Source organism: Vanessa cardui, chromosome 5 (genome assembly GCF_905220365.1).
Source record: "Vanessa cardui chromosome 5, ilVanCard2.1, whole genome shotgun sequence".
Lineage (NCBI taxonomy): Eukaryota > Metazoa > Arthropoda > Insecta > Lepidoptera > Nymphalidae > Vanessa > Vanessa cardui.
Genome location: NC_061127.1, coordinates 7,120,969 through 7,140,242, shown reverse-complemented (window position 1 = coordinate 7,140,242; position 19,274 = coordinate 7,120,969). Strand labels below are relative to the sequence as shown.

At 31.6% G+C, this 19,274-nt stretch overlaps 1 protein-coding gene across 5 annotated transcripts in view; it reads right to left on the bottom strand.

Moving 5' to 3' along the window:
• The window catches only part of LOC124529653 (brain-specific angiogenesis inhibitor 1-associated protein 2), a 199,483-nt gene that overhangs the window by 34,893 nt on the left and 145,316 nt on the right, over positions 1–19,274 (bottom strand). For 2 of the 5 annotated variants that reach the window (XM_047103482.1, XM_047103486.1), the window contains exons 1-2: positions 12,789–12,932; positions 12,284–12,516 (exon numbers count right to left, since the gene is read on the bottom strand). In XM_047103482.1, the coding sequence (XP_046959438.1) occupies positions 12,284–12,328 (45 nt within the window). In that variant the 5' untranslated portion in view covers positions 12,329–12,516; positions 12,789–12,932. Of the gene's footprint in view, positions 1–12,283; positions 12,517–12,767; positions 12,933–19,274 lie in introns of those variants that run through there. The other 3 variants (XM_047103483.1, XM_047103485.1, XM_047103484.1) reach the window with 2 other exon arrangements.

Below are 19,274 nucleotides of genomic sequence, written 5' to 3'. Positions count from 1 at the left end.
AGAAGTAAAATAAAATGTTTTATTTCTGTCATAAGCAAGCTCTGCTTGTATAGACGGATATTTTAACTTAAAGTATCTTTAACGAAAGTGCTTTATCAAAAGATATAAATTTAAGACTCTGAGAAGTTAATAACAGCAAAAGTTAGTAATGATTATAATTCCTGCTCGACTGATTTTGTCCACAGAATCCATTTTCAATGTAAACGAGTAAACTGTGCCAATAATATGAATAATGTTACTCCTTTTATAGTGCAATTGTGTGCGATGTGTGTATTTCCTTACTCTCATAATCCGATGGGACCGATCTAACACGGTCAGAGAGAATTCACGCTCAGAACCAACGGCTTTATTGGTTTCCAAATCACGGGTGTGTGGCGTTTGCAATATCCAAGTTTTTTGATAAAATTGGAAAGCTGACGGGAAAATGGGTCATCCGATGGTAAGTGGTTACCAATAGCCATAGACTTTGGCACTGTCCGAAATATTAATTGCCCACATTGCCTACATCGTCAATACATCAGTCTCCATGGGTACTATGTTATGTCCCTTGATACGGATGGACTTTCATGAAACCCTACCACTAACTACCTCAAAACTCCGAAATGACTGATAATTTCTTGACCAAAAACCCAATAACAGCATATTATAAAACCCGACTCAAAGATTTACAGCCTCCCAAGCAACTTTAAGGAAAACAGTTCAGTCAATAATAAATTAAGGAAAATTCCTACTGATATCAGAAATGTCAAAGTGTCTTAGCATGTCCTTTTTTACACAGTAATAGATCAATGAACCGACGCGCCTTTTCCTATCAATAAAAAAGTGTAATACTATGTGTCGAAGTGACCCAGACTTTATCTCGAAAACATGCACTGGAACAAGCATGTGTAAAAACTGCCTACAAAATAGCCAGTAGTGTCTCGTTAAAAACGATCTTTCATAAGTTGCGAAACTACACTCGAAATTTTCAAACTTCGTAGCGCATGAAACCCTAACAAAGGGTATAGTTTGCTTCGCGGAAAAACACGTTGTTTTACGTTTTTTTCGTAAATAACTAAAATAAAAGTGGAACAACGATTTTTATTGTTATCCTACAAAAGATCCTGGTGCGATAGGCCGTCGTGGTTATAAAACGAAGTTATATTTTTATTTACGGAGACGCAAGATCGAGTTTGTGATTATTTTTACATTTTTTACGTTGTATTATATTGTGGTACTTATATTAAAAGTGGCCAAATAATAAACGATGTTGTCAGCTTCACGAACTTAATTTTTGCTTAAGCAGAATTATTTGTAATTTAGCTTACGCCTACATTTTAATCAAAATATTCCATATTGAACGATTTTCGATATTCGACCTCTTTGGTTGAGTAGTGTGTACACCGGTTTTCATGGGTACGCCACTCCGAAGTTCCAGATTCGATTCCCGGCCCAGTCGATGTAGAAAAAGTTCATTAGTTTGCTATGTTGTTATTTACTTACATTGGAATCAGAGATGTATGTGATGTTGTCCATTATTTATTTATTTATATCTTTTGAAATGTTTAACATAGTGAATTTACTTTTAAATTTTTCCATGGGTTGCGTAAATAAATCTGGATTTGATTTCATTAAAAGATATTTGATAATATATTCAATTTGAAACCAGTATGTTAAATTCATTCGTTTAATTGAAAGCTAATAAATAAAACAGACATAAATTGGCCTATTCAGGTATAACTTTGCTCAACTAAATCAACTTCAATAAAGAATGCTGGCCACAAATCTTATAAACTTTTACCATTTTCTACCCAGACAGGCTCTGCTATCAGTGAACCATCTGACAGTAACGTTCGATAACACTCGTACAAACATACATCTAAATAGAGGCTAGAAATAAGTTTCCAACTACGTGTTGTCACTTTTGTTGGTTGTGTGCCAATCACGTACGGGCCCGACCGGTAATTTACCCAATCACATCGACTCCAAATGCCTAGCGTTTACTTTTATTCAGTTTAAGCGCAGCGGAAGTCTACGAGAACACGACGGAGTGGAAAGGCACTTTTTAAAAACGTTTTACGTTACGGAAATTTTCATTTTAGACGACGTTTTCATATTACATATATTTTATGCATAATATTCTTTAAATATTTACTTAATGTTAATTGTAATTATAACTGTTACTTGCGAAATTGTAAAAAAATATAATTACGTAAACGTACGTGTATGTTGTCTGGAACAAAAAATTGTAAACAGAATGTTATTAATTTTTATTTAATAGCATTTCAACGAGCGGCACTCGAGTGTCCTAATATCTGTCATACAGATTTAATATCACATATTCCATTATGTACGGGTTTCACCGCGAGGCAATTTCCTTCCTTAAATTGTATTTGGACGAATTCGCGTCAACTAAATACATATGCGACCCGAATGACAGATTTCATTTATATCTTCCCATTTTGTACAATCCAATGAATTATTTTTTTACGACAACAATAAATTCAATAAAACATTTGTTTCTATGATAAATCAATGATAGATCTATTAAATAGAGCGGGTAATAGGGCTTAGTAGCTATAAATAATAATTCCATAAGGATGGAATCAATATTTTAATGAGCTTGTTATGAGGACTTGCAAATAAATGCAGACGACTTAAGAACCATTCTTCAGAGGCCTTTGAAATCTAGTTGTATAGTGCTCAAACAGTCTCAAGCATGGCGGAATTAAATTAAATGTTATTTGTTTAATAAATTAAATGGAATGATTTTACGACACATTACTTAAGATATATTAATTATATTCTAAGAGGCGTTTTAATTACAAAGCTTTTATAAAGTAAAATAATAATGATATAACTACTTATTAATTTTCAAATAGATCGTGCTTTTTCTAAGCGTATTACTTTGGTAATTATTATGATATATTTATTTGAACATAAAATTTTCTCACAGTACACATAATTCGGCTGGATTGATCAGACAAGAAACTCGCGTGTACTAAATATTACTAGTGTTTACTCGTTAGACCAGTTAATCATACTGTGATTGGTAACTGTATCAATAAAATTGATAATACGATATTTTCAATTAATATAAAGTGACAACCATTTATTAATTGAACTAGATGTTTTCATGGGTTCAGCGTTATGAGGGAGCAGAAGAGTAAAAATGTTCCCAATTTATATGTCTATCTATGCATAATTAACAAACAACTTTTAAAAATTATATCTAAATCAATAACTACTAAATATATTTTTGTTTACCAGGGTAAATAAACTGCCTTTTATGGTGTTAAGTTGGCAATACTGGCGTTTAGGTACATAACCGTTTGAAAATCGGCGGTAAGTCGTGTTACCGGTAACTCGTTTGACATGTCGAGTGCACACTGTCGGAAGTTCCGCACAATAATGACCACAGACCGGAAACACTCGTTTGAATTTTAAAAGCACTTTCTGGTCGTTTAGAACAGCTTTGAACATACATATTCAATGTTCTTACTTTCGTTAACGTTACATAATTTAACGCAAAGCTGGAATTTAAATATGTTTATAATAAATTAATTATCTCATGAATGAAATGTTATGTATAAATTACATTATAGATTTTTATATTATTACATATTACTTTGATAAATATTTATATTTATAAAATTACAAATTATTTAAATGTTTTGTTTTGATAGTGTAGCTTCTCAACGATTATTATATCCGTTTAGTGATATACTCTGCAATCTTGAAATATTAATAATTTTGGTAAATATATATTGAAGAGTATTTTAAAGATTAAACGTTCATAAACTTTTAGGTAAACTCCTTTAAAGATGCAATTCAATTTGATAGAGAGGAGACGCGTTCAGGCATCTGATATTTAAATTGAAACCATCAGCTGAGTCAGCATGGTCGTTTTATAAAATAAATATAATCTACTAGATGTACTCATTATATCTTCACTCGATTTAAGGTCAAATATAATGTAAGGTCAAACGTGACTCGAATTAATTTCCCTATTTCTTTACTGTAGCATGTTAATCTTATGTTTTTACATTGTTGTTATATTTTGATATTACATATCAGTTATTCGGGTATTTTGACGATAAATTATGAGTAGAAACAAATATCACGTGATACGCAGAACAATGTTGATGTAGGATGTACCATTATTTGAAGTTAGAACTTTAGGTAAGGTTGGATGCAATTAGGAAAAAAATACATCAAGATTAACTTAATGAATAAAACAAATTGATTTCAACAGAGTTAGTTATTTAAATTCCAGTAAACTACTAGGTTTTTGAAGTTTACTTTTCATTTCATTTCGTAAAAGGAAAACATGACGGGAAAGCTGCATGTCACGGAAGAAATTCTGAAACACGTATATCCACTAATCCAAAGTGAAGCCAACCAATCAGCGCAGTGAATTAAGCTTCGAGTCCGTCTATTTTAAAAGGGAATATGTATTTCCTCGAGTGACATTCACAGACTGATGTTGATTTATTATATTACTCAAATAAAAAGACAGTTTCTGTAATCTATTTATGAAAAAAAAAACTTCATTTATCATAAAATAATTTTATATTTAAACATCTTTCTGAACAAGTTGTAACTTGCAATGTTCTATTCTGCATATTCTGATTTCGTATTTATATCGTGAAATGTTAAATACCAACTATATTGATTTATATATTCCATATTTAAATCTTATAAGGAAGAAAGTGCCGCTGACTTTTTAGTGGGTATTCCCGTCTACTATCTTGGCGGCACTTCTGGGCACTCGTAATGCGCTTTTCAATCAATTTAAACGTTTTTGAACTAGATATTGTAATCTATAGTGTTTTTAAATACCAGTAGTGACTGGCACATGCTATTTTGTCTTAGATTTTAATGCTTTTTGACATTTCACGATTGTATTCTGCAGTTTCGAGTGTCTTAATGCAGAATAAATGTAACACTCCGTGCTGCTTCGAATAAATGTATTTAATACTTTTTTTTGCCACGATTTAATTGAAACCCATACACATTTTATTTAAATTTGCACCTGTTTGATAGCTATTGAGTAACGGTTTGCTAAACAAAAAAAATCCATTGTTAACATTATTAACTTGATAATTTATCATCATTATATTGATGTTGTTATTAAGTAATAATACATTTTGTTTGTAGAACGACAATTGATCATTTATTGCTACATTTCTGTAAGAGATAATATCTTTAGTGGAAATAGGGTAACTTTGATTGATGTGGTGGAACTAAATATTGAAACAAAAACAATCCGGATTATAGTGTAACGAAACTCGTGGGGCTTGTTCTGATGTTTTTAGATGATTATAATAAAGCAAAGTTGTATATTAAAGTATAATATCTAGTTACTTTTTGGTATTGTAACGCACATAATTCTGCTCTTTAGTATTCTAACGCGATAAATCTGTAATAATTAATTTTTTAACTTACGTAAAGTTATATATGTATACGTGGCTTAAATTTGGTAAAAGATATTTAACTCATTCAAAAATTAAGGCTATATTTTGCACACTTTTGTCGTTAGCAAAGATTCAATCTGAGTATTAATTAATACTATCTAAGTAATTTTGAAATGGTTGCCAAAAAAAAAAGCTTATTTTAATAACTTGATATAACATGTAATTTATGTTATTGTCATAAAGTTATTTTGCAGGATTTGACGTGTTTCAAATTATAATAGGACATTCACCTTGTCTGATATACTATATAATGTACTACCCAATAATTTAGTCTACGTAATTTCTCTAAGATAATCTGTATATAGATATATTTAATTTTCACTTGAGCGAAGCCGCGGATCACACCCAGTCATTAATAAATGGTTTAAACAACCAAAGATTACAGCTGAATTACAAATAGTAAATGTCAAGACTTGAACTAGTAGTATAGTATCCCAGGGGAGCTTTGCCATTCTTATTCAAATAAGTGCGGGCACCGATTCTACCACGAGCCGTGACTGTATGAACTAGATAGCACCGACATTAGAGCTCTTGAATTACATAGTTTCCCTGATTATTTCAGACGAAAAACGTTGCCTCATTTTCAAATTAGATTTTCTGAGTGGTTTGAAATATAAACGCTTGTGAAAGCTATTCGAGTTAAAGCGTATATGAAAGGATTAAATTATATTACTTTAATAAAAATAATTTTATTTTACATTTAAATAAATAGATTAAAAACCCATTTAAAAAGTTGATATAGGAGCTAGGAGCTTTCGTTAAATTTCAAACAGGATATATGGAATTTGAGCATGATGTTACATGTATGTTTTGAGATTGATGCAAAATAGTGACTACAGAGTTTTTTTGCTGGTTTTATGTGGTGGTTTCGGTGGTTCCTTGTACCGTTTTATATAGCTTATAAGAATTTTAATAAAATATTTTTTGATTAAGGATTTCAAAGAGTTATAGCAGATTTTTGTAATTAACGAAATACGAGACACTTATCGTAAGCAATTTCACAATTTCGTCGTTCTATATTCCAAAGCTGAAACCTACGCACGTTATGTAGATTGCTTCTCGCGAATCAGGCCGATTTGAATCTGATAGCGGGGTGTCACGCCATAGTCGTTTGTTTTAGCGTTTTCATTTCCACGCACTCAGTCCCATATATAAGGCAAAAGCGATCTCACTACAGCGCTTCCGAATCCTAATTGTATCGTTAGATTATACGAAATGCTTACAAAAATTCTTATTAAATAGCTAATGTGTACGTATTAGATAATTTTCTTAAACGGGTATATCGATCACTAGAATAGCGTGTTGGTATAAGATCTAAGCCTTCTATTTAGAGGCCGAGACAACTCCTTTTCAGTACTGGAATATTTATGAGCTTTAACTTTATTCAGCAAATATACTTTCTATAATAGTTAAAGAACGCATTTGTAGTATTGTAAATATTGAGAAAACTCCTAATAATTTGTTCGATCTCTTACTATATAAAATTTAAAAAAAAGTGGAGGGATTATTAAATCAAATGTTTTTTCAATTTGATTTCGAATATAGAATGTATTCGAAACTTAAATAATTTTTCGCACATATAAAGATCACAAATGAATAACGTAGTAACATTCGAGGATATAAAGCCTAAAGAGATATCTATCTTCCTACTTATGACGTTAGGAAATCACGCAATGATCCGCACGAACACTGAGAACGAACAGACATAGCGTAATGATGAAAATTTACATTAGGCTGGCTTAATGTCGCGAGGCAATCTCATTCGGGCAAGGAAACTCGGTAAACGTCGACCAGTAAACTTTGACCTGCGAAAAACACGTCTTAGCCTAATTTCACATTAAAAACAAAGGTCTTTATATGTGGCTCTGTAAAGCAAGATGCGATGCCGTGCATGATATCGCAACCAAGACAAATGTACCGCGTGTCTTGAAGGCGTTGTCGCAACCTTGACATTCTTATTTGTTGAATGTTTTTTTTTCGATTCGCGAGCTTTGCGTATTAAATTTGTGCAGCCTTAATCAATTCTGAATAATCAAGATTATTCCTAATTTATTTAAATATTATTCAAGTCTTTAAAATCGCGATTGAAGTTGAGTGTGTTGTTTTGCTTTTATTACTATAATTTTAAACTAAAAATAGATTTAAAAATGTAGTATAAAATGAAATATGTAATAATCATAAATATTTATAGTTATATATTCACAATATTCTCCGCACATGAATTGGAGACCTTAGCCCAGCAGTGGGACATTTACAGCATATTAACTCAACTACTTTTCTCTTAATATTTTGATATTTCACTAATGTTAGTTAAATTAAATAAATTGAAAGCTGAATCATATTTCAACGAAAGTCCTCGATTTCGTGATAATGACTGTTACTTTCATTAAAAGCAATTGTATATTATGCGACCAAATTAAATTGTCAAAGAGTATTTCGCATAAGGCAATTGAATGGCCACATAAACTAACACTTTTACGTTCACAACGTTATTAAAATAGAATAAAGCAATGAAATTTCCTTTCTCATTGTATTTAACGAAACATTTAATACTGTTCGTTTCATTTAAGAGGCTCACGTTAAATTATGGAGGCGTAATATATTCAGGTATTATTGGAATGGTCTTGGGGATAATAAATACTCCATTAGAAATTATATTTGATGCAACTTTGTTGCTAAATAAACACATCATTTTGGTAATTAGGAACACAAACGCTGATTCCTATTAAAAATGCTGACCGTAAATTCAATTCAAACTTTACTTTTAAATATCGAAATATTTTCTCGGCGACAAATTTCATCTATACATATAATGAAATTGGAGTGTCAGTTTGTTATATTAAAATAACCGCTTTTAACTAAATTCATACGTATGTATAATTATATTACTGTCCGTCGGTTTGTTCCGGCTAATCTCTGGAACGGCTGGACCTATTTTGACTGGACTTTCACTGTCAGAAAGCTGGTGTAATAAGAAGTAAGTAAGGCTACTTTTATTTTAGAATTACATACAAACTTTCAGATTATGCGATCGAAGTCACGGGCACACCTACTGTTATAAAAAAAAATATAGATCGCATTTTTTTAATTTTATTATGCTTTATGTAATTGAGCAAATAGAATAAGCCAAAAATATATCAATGTAGCACTTAACCAGACGTCTGGCAAATTTCCAAACAATGCGGCTTTATGTAATTATATCTTTATACTTAATATACCTACACTTGTGCTTTCAGCTGTGAAATATGAGGGACGAAAATATATTGAGCCTCTAAGTAAAGAAACGTGGTTAGCTTGGGAACATTGTAACGATCAGTTACAGTCAATTATTTGCTTAATGGCATTCCTTTTAGCCAATGAGCAAAGAGCATTTCATCAGGGTACAATACATTTTTACTACTTTTTTTTTGTTATAGGTTAGCGGACGAGTATATGGGCCACCTGATGGAAAGTGGTCACAATCACCCATAGACAATGACACTGTAAGATATATTACCTTACATCGTCAATGTGCCACCAACCTTGGGAACTAAGATGTTATGGCCCTTGTGCCTGTAGTTACACTGGCTCACTCACCCTTCAAACCGGAACACAACAATACTGAGTACTTTTATTTGGCGGTAGAATAACTGATGAGTGGGTGGTACCTACCCAAACGGGCTTGCCCAAAGCCCTACCACCAAGTGAACTGCCATACCTGTATTTATAACTACGCGTTTTATGACGACGATATATATTATTTCATTTAAATAGTTTAATGAAAACTAAAAAAATTAGAAAATGATTTTCATTTTAGTTTCCGTCAAACGAAGTCGACAAGCCCTGATGTTTTTTTTTTATTCGTTTATTAAATGCTTGACACCATTCAACCAGTTGTGTTTTAATCTACTTTCCTATAATTTTATTACGTCGGGAAACCATACAATTCCTTATAACGTAATTTGCTGTAATGTCAAATTGACCATGAATTCAGATTATTCAATTAAGACCGCGTCCGTAAAACCTAGTTTCGTGAATGCAAATCGTATTACATAATTTCATTATTGCAAGTACATATGGTGTCTAAAAACCATGAAGACGAATGCAGGTTATCTTTGGCTTCATTTTACAATTAATTATTAAAATAAGCGCTAAATTAAAGGTTACCTGATTTCCAACCAACAACAACGCATTACAATAACAGTTTTAAAAGTGACGCAATATATTATTAAAATAGTTTTCTAAGCATTCCTTAAATGTCCAAGGAGGCAGAGGTTTTATGTTTCCTTAAAGAGGAGTTTTTTTTTATTTATTCTGCGATCTAGTACGGTTTGATACACGCGTGACTGAAATTCATCCGACATAGATTAAGTTATACTCAACGGTTCTGGAATGGACTTCATCCCACAATATTATAAATTATAACCAATATATGTTGTTACCTTTGCATAAAAAGTGACGTCAAAGTAAATAGCCCAGTAATAAAAAAAATACTTTCCTTTAAAGCTCCACCGTTATTTCTGTTCAATAATCAACCATTTAATATAAAGAAAAAACATTCATTTACACAACTTACTAAATATATTAAAACATTTTAAACAAAAAATTAAATCATAAATTTATTTCAAATTCCAGTAATACTACTACTTTTAATAAGCATTTTAAAATTTCAACGAGAAGCAGCTAATTAACATTAATTAATGTTGTTTATCTCAGATTGTGTATCTGAGCACGTAAAGAGATGTATTACAGTCAAACATTAAGATGTAACCATGTTCATCCAAGGATGCAAGCATCAACATTGTAATAACATCTCATGTTTTCCTGTCGTAGATGTATAAAGCGATTCATTTGTTTATTTATTAATAAATAAAAATACAAATAAGAGGTAGCAAAAAATCCTCCAAGGAGTTTCGATTTGAATTTTTTAAAAGTTTGATATATAGCTGGAATAGAACGTGTCAATTTTGATAAAAGAATACCTACTTATTATTACACCGTTCGATAACATCGCTAATAAGAATCAAATTCTGAGAAGCAATAACGTGTGGAAAATTTTGTATTCTTCTTCAGACTGCGCGACGGGCTTGTGATAAACAACATTGTGTTCTAATTTCAAATTTCTCATTTATCTTCGCGGGTACATGTCACGGTATTTTTTAAGCATTTGAATTTAGAACTCCAAGAACAGCATGGGATTTTGCCAATCATATTTGTTTCCTTTGAATTTGACCTTGGATTTTCAGTTCAAAAACATGTTGATACGACAAGCGCGTAAACATTTTAACTTGATTAAATGAATGGAATAAGAACGCATTCAAAACAATCAAAGAATCATTCATTTGTAAAAAGCATGTACACTTTTAACATATAACACTCACAAGCAAAGGAGGTATATTAAAAAAATAACCGGTTAAGTTAAAAAAAAGGCTCAATAGGCCATCGCCATATTCGTCGAACGGAGAAAACAATCAGAGAAACGAAATCTTTGACCCAAGTGTGGTATGCGATAAACATACATATTTATATCATAAAATGAAACGAGTTAGAGAAATCGTATGGTCTCTTCACTTTGTTTCGTTGACCGTTTGACCTTGACATTTGTAAGGCAGGTGCAGATCCGCTTGAGACTTTATACCCGTGTTTTCACTTTCCTAAGCCCCTTTATTACGTTCGAAGTTAAGCGTTAAAATAACGTTACAGCAACGTTATAACAATTAAAAATAATTGCGTTGTTTCTATATTCAAACTATAGTCGAATGTTTAAATGTCATTGTGAAATTAACGTTGCATTTATTCTATTAATAACATTGAATATTTTACATGTATATTAAATAATTACATACTCTCGTTTTAGGGGTCGGTCGTCCCTTCCTTGGAGTTTAAACTTACTTCATATTGTTGTTGTCAACAAAAGAACAACAGTCAGAGTTACTTTACTAGCACTTGTATAGATGTAGTTACATATAATTATCATATCTAACGTTCTTTTAAAGGATAAATTACTACGGGTATCATGTAAAATATATCATAAAATTAATAATATGCTTGAAATCCTTAGATAATAGACTAGCGTCTGGCTCTATGGACCGAGGTCTGTAATTTTATAAGTACATTTTCCACTGAATAAGGCCACCGTACTAGCCTTTATCCCTTTCACTCGCCTGATATGATAATAACCTGTATTAGAAATCAGGGATAGCTAGTAAACGAGGACAATACGTGATTTATCTCTGAGTAACATTATATTTAATTAGATAAACTTGCATAAAGAGGCTTAGTGGTTAGAACGCTTAAGTGAAGATCGTGGGTTCAAAGTCTAAGCTTCAAACCTTCTGTAGTAGAATTTTAAGGCTTACAGTGGGACATTTAAACGATTGTATGTGGTTGTTATTTAATGCATTACTTGTAACACTAATAGTTATTCAAGACTTCATCCGAGTCAAACTCCCTTAGATCCAGATTCCGATCGATTCATTGATTAATATGTTATAAAAGAACAAATTAAAAGACAAAACGTATCGTAATCATAATAATAAGTGTTATAAATCACATGCTTTAATTTTTCTGGACACAATATTGCTGGAAAATTTGTTTCAACTATCCTAGATCATATAGTACTAATATCATAATCTCCAAATAAATATAATTGTAATAAAAAAACGACTAGCAAACATAATTACGTTTTTAAAACACATAAAACTTTACAAACCAACTTTAAACGACCGTTAAAGTTTTAGAAATAATTTCTATGAAAGAGACTTCAACGAGAATTATGACCAAAGTAACAGTATTTATCACTCCAGTGTTAAAACTTGAACTATATTATGTCAGAATAGAGTCCTTACCTTGTATATGCCGTCCACGAGCTTCGTCAGTTCCTCGGTCTCCATTGTGAATAAACGTTAATAAAACTGATTACAAAAAACAACAAAGTTACACTTTGTAATTCATCAGGAATTAAGTTTTCACACGTTATATTATTTTAACACTATTCGCACAGTATTCACATCTCAATACACTGGATTATGCTTTACTTAGCTTCACTGTACACTTAAGAAAACAAGGCTCCTGCCGACATCTGGAACAAGAAAAAAGCATTATAAGAAAAATGAATACATTTTATATTCGACAACAATGCAGAGACACTTTAACAAAAAAAAAAAAAGAAACGAAAAACAAAACAAGAATTTTCATAACATATATTTTTTACTTAAATTATTTTTTTAAATTTATTCTAAAAAAAAATCAATTCAGAAAGTTACACAATGTTTCAAACAAACTTTCGACACTTTTTTTGTAAATAACATTTGTAATGTGTTAAATACATACATAACGAAATGTATTTCGCACCTTTTTATCGTGTATAATATCGCGACGTGCGTCTACAGCGGAGCGAGCGAGTGGAGTCACTATCGCCTCGCCTCTCTCGTATCTATGAGAAGTGTTTAGTAACACACGGTGACTGGAAATGGACCGTCGATGTCTAAACCTTTGTACTGTTAGACACCTAATTGCTTAGTTTTGTTGGTATTTAGTGGTTGCTGGTCACTCCACAATATTCGGGTCAACGGCACACATGTACATTTATTTTAAGGCGTAGTTCTTTACAGTTATATCGATTAAGCTTTAGAGCCTTTTTGTGTCAACAATAAATCTATTAACGCCGTAAAAATCGCAAATATTATTTTAGCCGATGGCAAAACTTTAAAAACATTCAATGCTTTGGAAAGACTCAATGGTACAACGTGAAATTACAAAGCAACGAATTCGTGAGTTGCAAGCTCGTGACGTAAAATATTATTAAACTCGTTACGAAATTTTGTCAATGCCACGAGAGTAATTGGCCACATAAATGTTAGCGAGCAATTTGCGGCAAGTGTTACCTACACCGAAATTATACGAATACAATAGAGAATAAACATATCGATACTTGGCATGCATATTTGTACACCCACTTTTCAACTCTGCGCTCATAATAAGCGATTATACGTATGCGTAGGAGATGATGTTTCTTTTAGAACGTGTAGCACGTTTCACTGTTGCTTTCTAAGTTTACGCAATTTATATTTATTTTACGCAAATGCCTTAAAACGCCTCACGAAATGAACGATGTTGGTGTAAAATTTACATAATTACGCTTGAGATGCACTTGCTTGATGCTAATCGTATGCATAGCCCGTCGCGACGCCTAAGTTCATTAAATACGAATAATAATTCACACCCAATGTTTGGCAAGAATGAATTAGTTATAAACTTGTTGCTTAATTAAAGTTACACTAAAATTAAATATAAGTAATTTCTGACAGACGTAATGAATTTAAATGTAAGATTACGAATAGTTTTCAATTTCATCAGAATATGAAATAGCTGTTTAATTATTTAAGCTTTTTCTTTATATATATATATACGACACAGTTATGATTATGTGTTCTTAAACCATATTAAGAAAAAAAAACATTCAAATATGGCATGTTATATTTTGGAAAATATTGTTAAAAAAATATAAATTCAATGAGTGAATAGATTTTTTTATATTCAGAAATGATTTATTTTTAACTTTAACTGTATAAGTTATTATTAAGTGTATAAGTATTGTTATGTACTTATTCTTCTTAGCTTTCTGCGATATATTGAATACATCAGATAATCGCAGACAAGCCTGTACATTTTATTGTTCAGGACTATACTACTGTACCAAGTTATTTATGTTCCGCGATAATATTTAAAAATATTATACATATATTTATTTATTTATTTAATCAATACACCACAGTATTTGAAATATAACACTTAAAACAAGAATACAGAAAAAAGACACATACAACTTCAAACACTTAATAGGTATATACAGCATTAATAGTTACGTTAGCCTCCAATAATAATTTTTAACTATACTCTATTCAATAAATACTACAGACTGCAATAATAACACGCTTATTAATTATTTAACATTTAGACAATTGATAAAAAAATAAAAAATAAATGAAGTAGAAAACGAATACTAAATACACACAAATGACAATATCGGATTCTTAGAGATAATACCATAAATTCACAAAATTAAGCAAAATATAACAGTTTAAAAACAACAACAATAAAGATATCCCAATCACAATAACGCTCCCAACATTAATTTTTTGCGAAATATAGGTAGTGAGTCGTGAAAAATGTCAATGCCATTACTGTTAACATTATTATATAAGTTTATGAGGTGGTTGAGTGGAGAGTATTTACCTATGTTTGTTTTGGAAATTCGATTCGATATTCTTTATAAAAACGTGGGATTTATTTAGTATAAAATACACGACCAAAAAATAGAAGGCAATTAATGCCTTTTGTATAAGGATTAATGTTTTGTGACAAATAAATCCATTAATCCATAATCCAGTTACCGTCCATTTCCTGAAACATTATATGAGGAATGTTTTCGTAAACAATTCAAAAATTACACAAGATCCAACAAAACCATCCAAAAATTCATACTTCGAAATGCTCTTGGACAATGTTTTTTTTTTATTATACGACGCCAATGTAATGAGGTTAATCTCAAACATAAATATTTAGCCATTGTCCCGAAACAATAATCTATTGTAATAGGAAAATTTCATATTCATTGAATTAGATTATGGGCGAATCATAAAAATAAACTACCCAAACGTGATTTGGTTCAATCAACTAAAATATTCAATCACGTGAAAGATTAAAAAAATATACACGATAAGTAAAAATATGAAATATTTGTCGTCAATAAATTCATAACTGCTTTTTGAACGAGAGATTTTCTTCGGAAAGTTCCCTCCATCAGAAGCATGTGCACCCACACGGGACAATCCTGAACGTATTTTTACACACATTCACATTCACACTTTCTTTTCCCCTGTCTCCCTGAGGCGTAAAGAAACAAGTATTCAACTACTTATTTCAGTTTAAACTTGTTTATACCGGATCGAAGTTGTTTTATCCAGATTTAGAATAAGCTACCTCGTAAGTAACACCCACGAATTCAGCGTGAAATCGAAACAGTATCCCTGTATATGAAGTCTTATAATATTTTGTAACTTAAGCCAAGTCTATTGAAACTCTCTGTTCAATTTTAAACTTTGATCGTCTTTTAAGTGGGGACGATTCGATTTTCATACAAGAAATAGATTCGTATGACTGCGATTGCTATGCAAGTCCTCGGCCAAGTGTCATTGTAGTCGTGTAGTGTGACGTAGCAGAAAATGCGCAGAGCCGACAACGGTGGCGCGTTCTGCTGACGAACCTTGTTATCGTGAATGTAATATATAATGCGACTGCACACTGCGACTGAATATTCATACTTGCATTCTTGTTTCAATGCAGCGCTGCTTAGGTAAATCGGATTTACGTTGAAGATTCTAGCTACGTCGCCGGATCGATACATTCTTTTATAGCATTCTAAACCAATCCTTTTATATGGTAGATTTAGTTCCAGTCCCATGGCATTTTTCGTTTTATCGTCAAAGTATATATACATATATATTTTTAATATTTAAATAATAATAAAAAACACGTTCGGTTAATAATTTTTAAATTCGATTGCAACGAGTTTTCATTTCATATTTTACTATAATAACCTAGGCTACATATTGTTTTCAATAAAGCAAAATTGAACGCTGTAGTCTACAAGCCCTCGCCAGACTCAATAAGTTATACATCAAGCGACACATAAAGCTTAAATTTAAAATAGACGTTGCAGGTAACGTAAACAATAAGAAGCTTAGGGAAGTTCGGTTGCGGAGAAGTGACGAGGCAAACAGTATCTGTATGTAAAATAAAACACCTGGAAGTAAACTCTGTAGAACACACTCAAATAAATTTAAAACAAACTTAAGTACATACACGATACAATAGGATGGAGCTCTACAGAAAGTAAAATTGTATATATAGGTACTACGGGCTGTAAATTTCCCACTGCTGAGATAAGGCCTCCTCTTCTATTAAGGAGAGGGTTTGGAACATATTCCACCACGCCGTTCCAATGCGGTTTGGTCGAATGCACATGTGGCAGAATTTCGATGAAATTAGACACATGCAGGTTTCCTCACGATGTTTTCCTTCACCGCTGAGCACGAGATGAATTATAAACACAAATTAAGCACATATATATATAGTGGTGCTTGCCTGGGTTTGAACCCGCAATCATCGGTTAAGATGCGCGCGTTCTAACCACTGGGCCATCTCAGCTCTTACTACTCTATAAGTACTAATACGGGTAGTACTTACTAGTAGGTAATAAGAATTTGTGTGGGTCCTAGGTGGGTACTACCCACTCGTCAATTATTCAATATTATCAATACAAGCACAAATGATACATCTTTGATTGGCAGCGCGTTTAAAAATTTATCGTAGTGTTTGTGGATGTAGACAGCTTACATCAGGTGGTTTGACTTATGACCGTGACATTTGACCGTCAGCCTTCCTACTTAATGTAAAATAAATGGAACATTTACTTAAATTTGACCTTTAAAGGTACCCTGCAAGACTAACGACTTATAATAGAACATACTTGCTCTAAGCTTCAATAAGGCTTTAGACTAACATATTGATGGTTGAAGTAACAACCATCGGCTTCGACAGATAACCTGACTGAGTTGACTGAACTGCAAACAAAAACTCAATGGGTTTTTATGTTTTAAAGTGATTGCTGTAAAGCAAGATCAATGTTATTATTACCAAACATGTGTGATATAAACAGGCTCCAAAATATATTGTCATATGTTATATACATAAATAAATCAATTGTAAAATACGAACTGATTACGGAACTTGGGTCCATTATATGATACATATGGGAATCAAAATATTTTTAATACCCTATCCGGGATTTGCAGATACAGTTAACCTAAAACCTAAAAAATATGAGGTATATTTTAGTGAAATTATTTCAAGTGTCCGAGAGTGTATTGTGGGAATCCGTCACCTGTCAACCGCACTTGTGGACTTACCGCTAATGAGATTCCGATACGCCCATGGGAAATATCCTGTAGTGTACTTGTGCATAATCCGTCAATGGAATGACGGGTTCCTGTTTCAATCATTCATTGCCTTGATCGATATTGAATATCTTTTATACTGTAAAACTCACGGTACTTTAACGATTAAGCGATTAAACGTCGCTCTTAATTGTTTCCTTATACAATTTTCATAGCAGTAGTGTTTTTAATTATTATTAATTTTAATAGTAAGATTTCAACCAGTAGTGAAACGACTTACTCTAATAAAATCCAATCTGAGACTGACATTTTAAGGGCTGTTAATTTATATTAATCACTGTCCTAAGACACTGGCACTCCATCATATATGAACCAATACGAAGAAATAAGTTATTATATACATATATATTTGTCATATATAATAACTGTCTCTAGATTGGCTCGTTTACCTTTCTATCCGGAACAAAGTGGTACAATAACTGCTTAACTATTGACCACATATATAAGACTTTTACTTCTATTATAATTTTTATTCTATTATAAAAACAATTTTACTACAACATAAAAGGACGTAAGTGTTCGTACTGTTATTGTTACCAAATGTTTTGAATAAAGATTTAAATTTATCATACATTATTCAGGGAATACTTTAAATGTCGCCTAATCGTAATTGATTTTTTCGTTTTCTCAATAAATAACATTTAAAAATACTTAAAACTAAACAATTCATAGTAATAATTAATGTTCTTTACAGACTTATATAGGTGTGATTTTCTTTTCAAACCACACAGAAACAAAGTAATTGAATAGTCAACTTCTAACAACAGACTGTTTAGAAGACTCCAACTCCGACTGGTCTAACAACAAAAACTAAATTGCCTTTTGCCAAACTTTGAATGGGCACTCACAAAACTGTTCCTCTATTCAGAACACTCCGTGCAAGGGAGAAATCATTGCCTACCACTGATTGCTCCCTCGGAACACAGAGCACACTAGAATTGAAACGTGTTCAAATACTGAATATACGAGTATCCACGTCGTGTCAGTAACTATTAATTAATATTTTTGTGTCTATTTCGAATTCTAATGGCATTGCGCTGTTGTTGATTATTTTCATTGTAACGGAAAACAAATTATGTGTTTGGTGTAATGGTGTAAAATGAATAATTTGAAATCTGTTTTGTATTATATGTAATACTATCATTGGTTTTAATTTCTAACTGGCTGTGACCGCGTCTTCAATGTTTAAATTCAAAAAGTTATTGTTATTACCTAAGTTTCTTCTCATTACATCAGCTTTATACCAGTAAAAGTCCCGTCAAAATCGGTTCATCTGCTGCAGAGATTAGCCGGTAATTAGTTAATTAAATACTTACAGTCATTTTATTCAAAATCAACAGAAACAAGCAATCAACAAAAACTAATCCATAATATTTAATCAATTAAAAAAACATATTTGTTTTACTAAACCTTGACTTTTCTTAATTGATAAAGTTAAAATTTAATGCAAAATTTTAGCATTGAATAATTATCACTAGCAATCTTTGTCCATAGATATACTAGGTGTGGCTTATTTCCAAACCATTGATAAAATTGGTTTTGTATCAATAAACATAAAACAATACACATTCACTCCTTACAGAAAGAACAATGATATTCTTTAAATAAGAAAATAAATAATATAAAAGACCATAAACTAAAAATTAAAAATAGATTAGAGTGTCGTCACAAATAGCAACATAGATCTTCGTAGAATTCTTGTATGTTGCAATATTAAAAAAAAAGATTACTTATTTGTGGTTAATACAATTCTTTTCTTCTCGTTAATATTTTTCTTTAGTCATGTGTTCAATTACTTCTTTGCCTCTATCATCTTGTT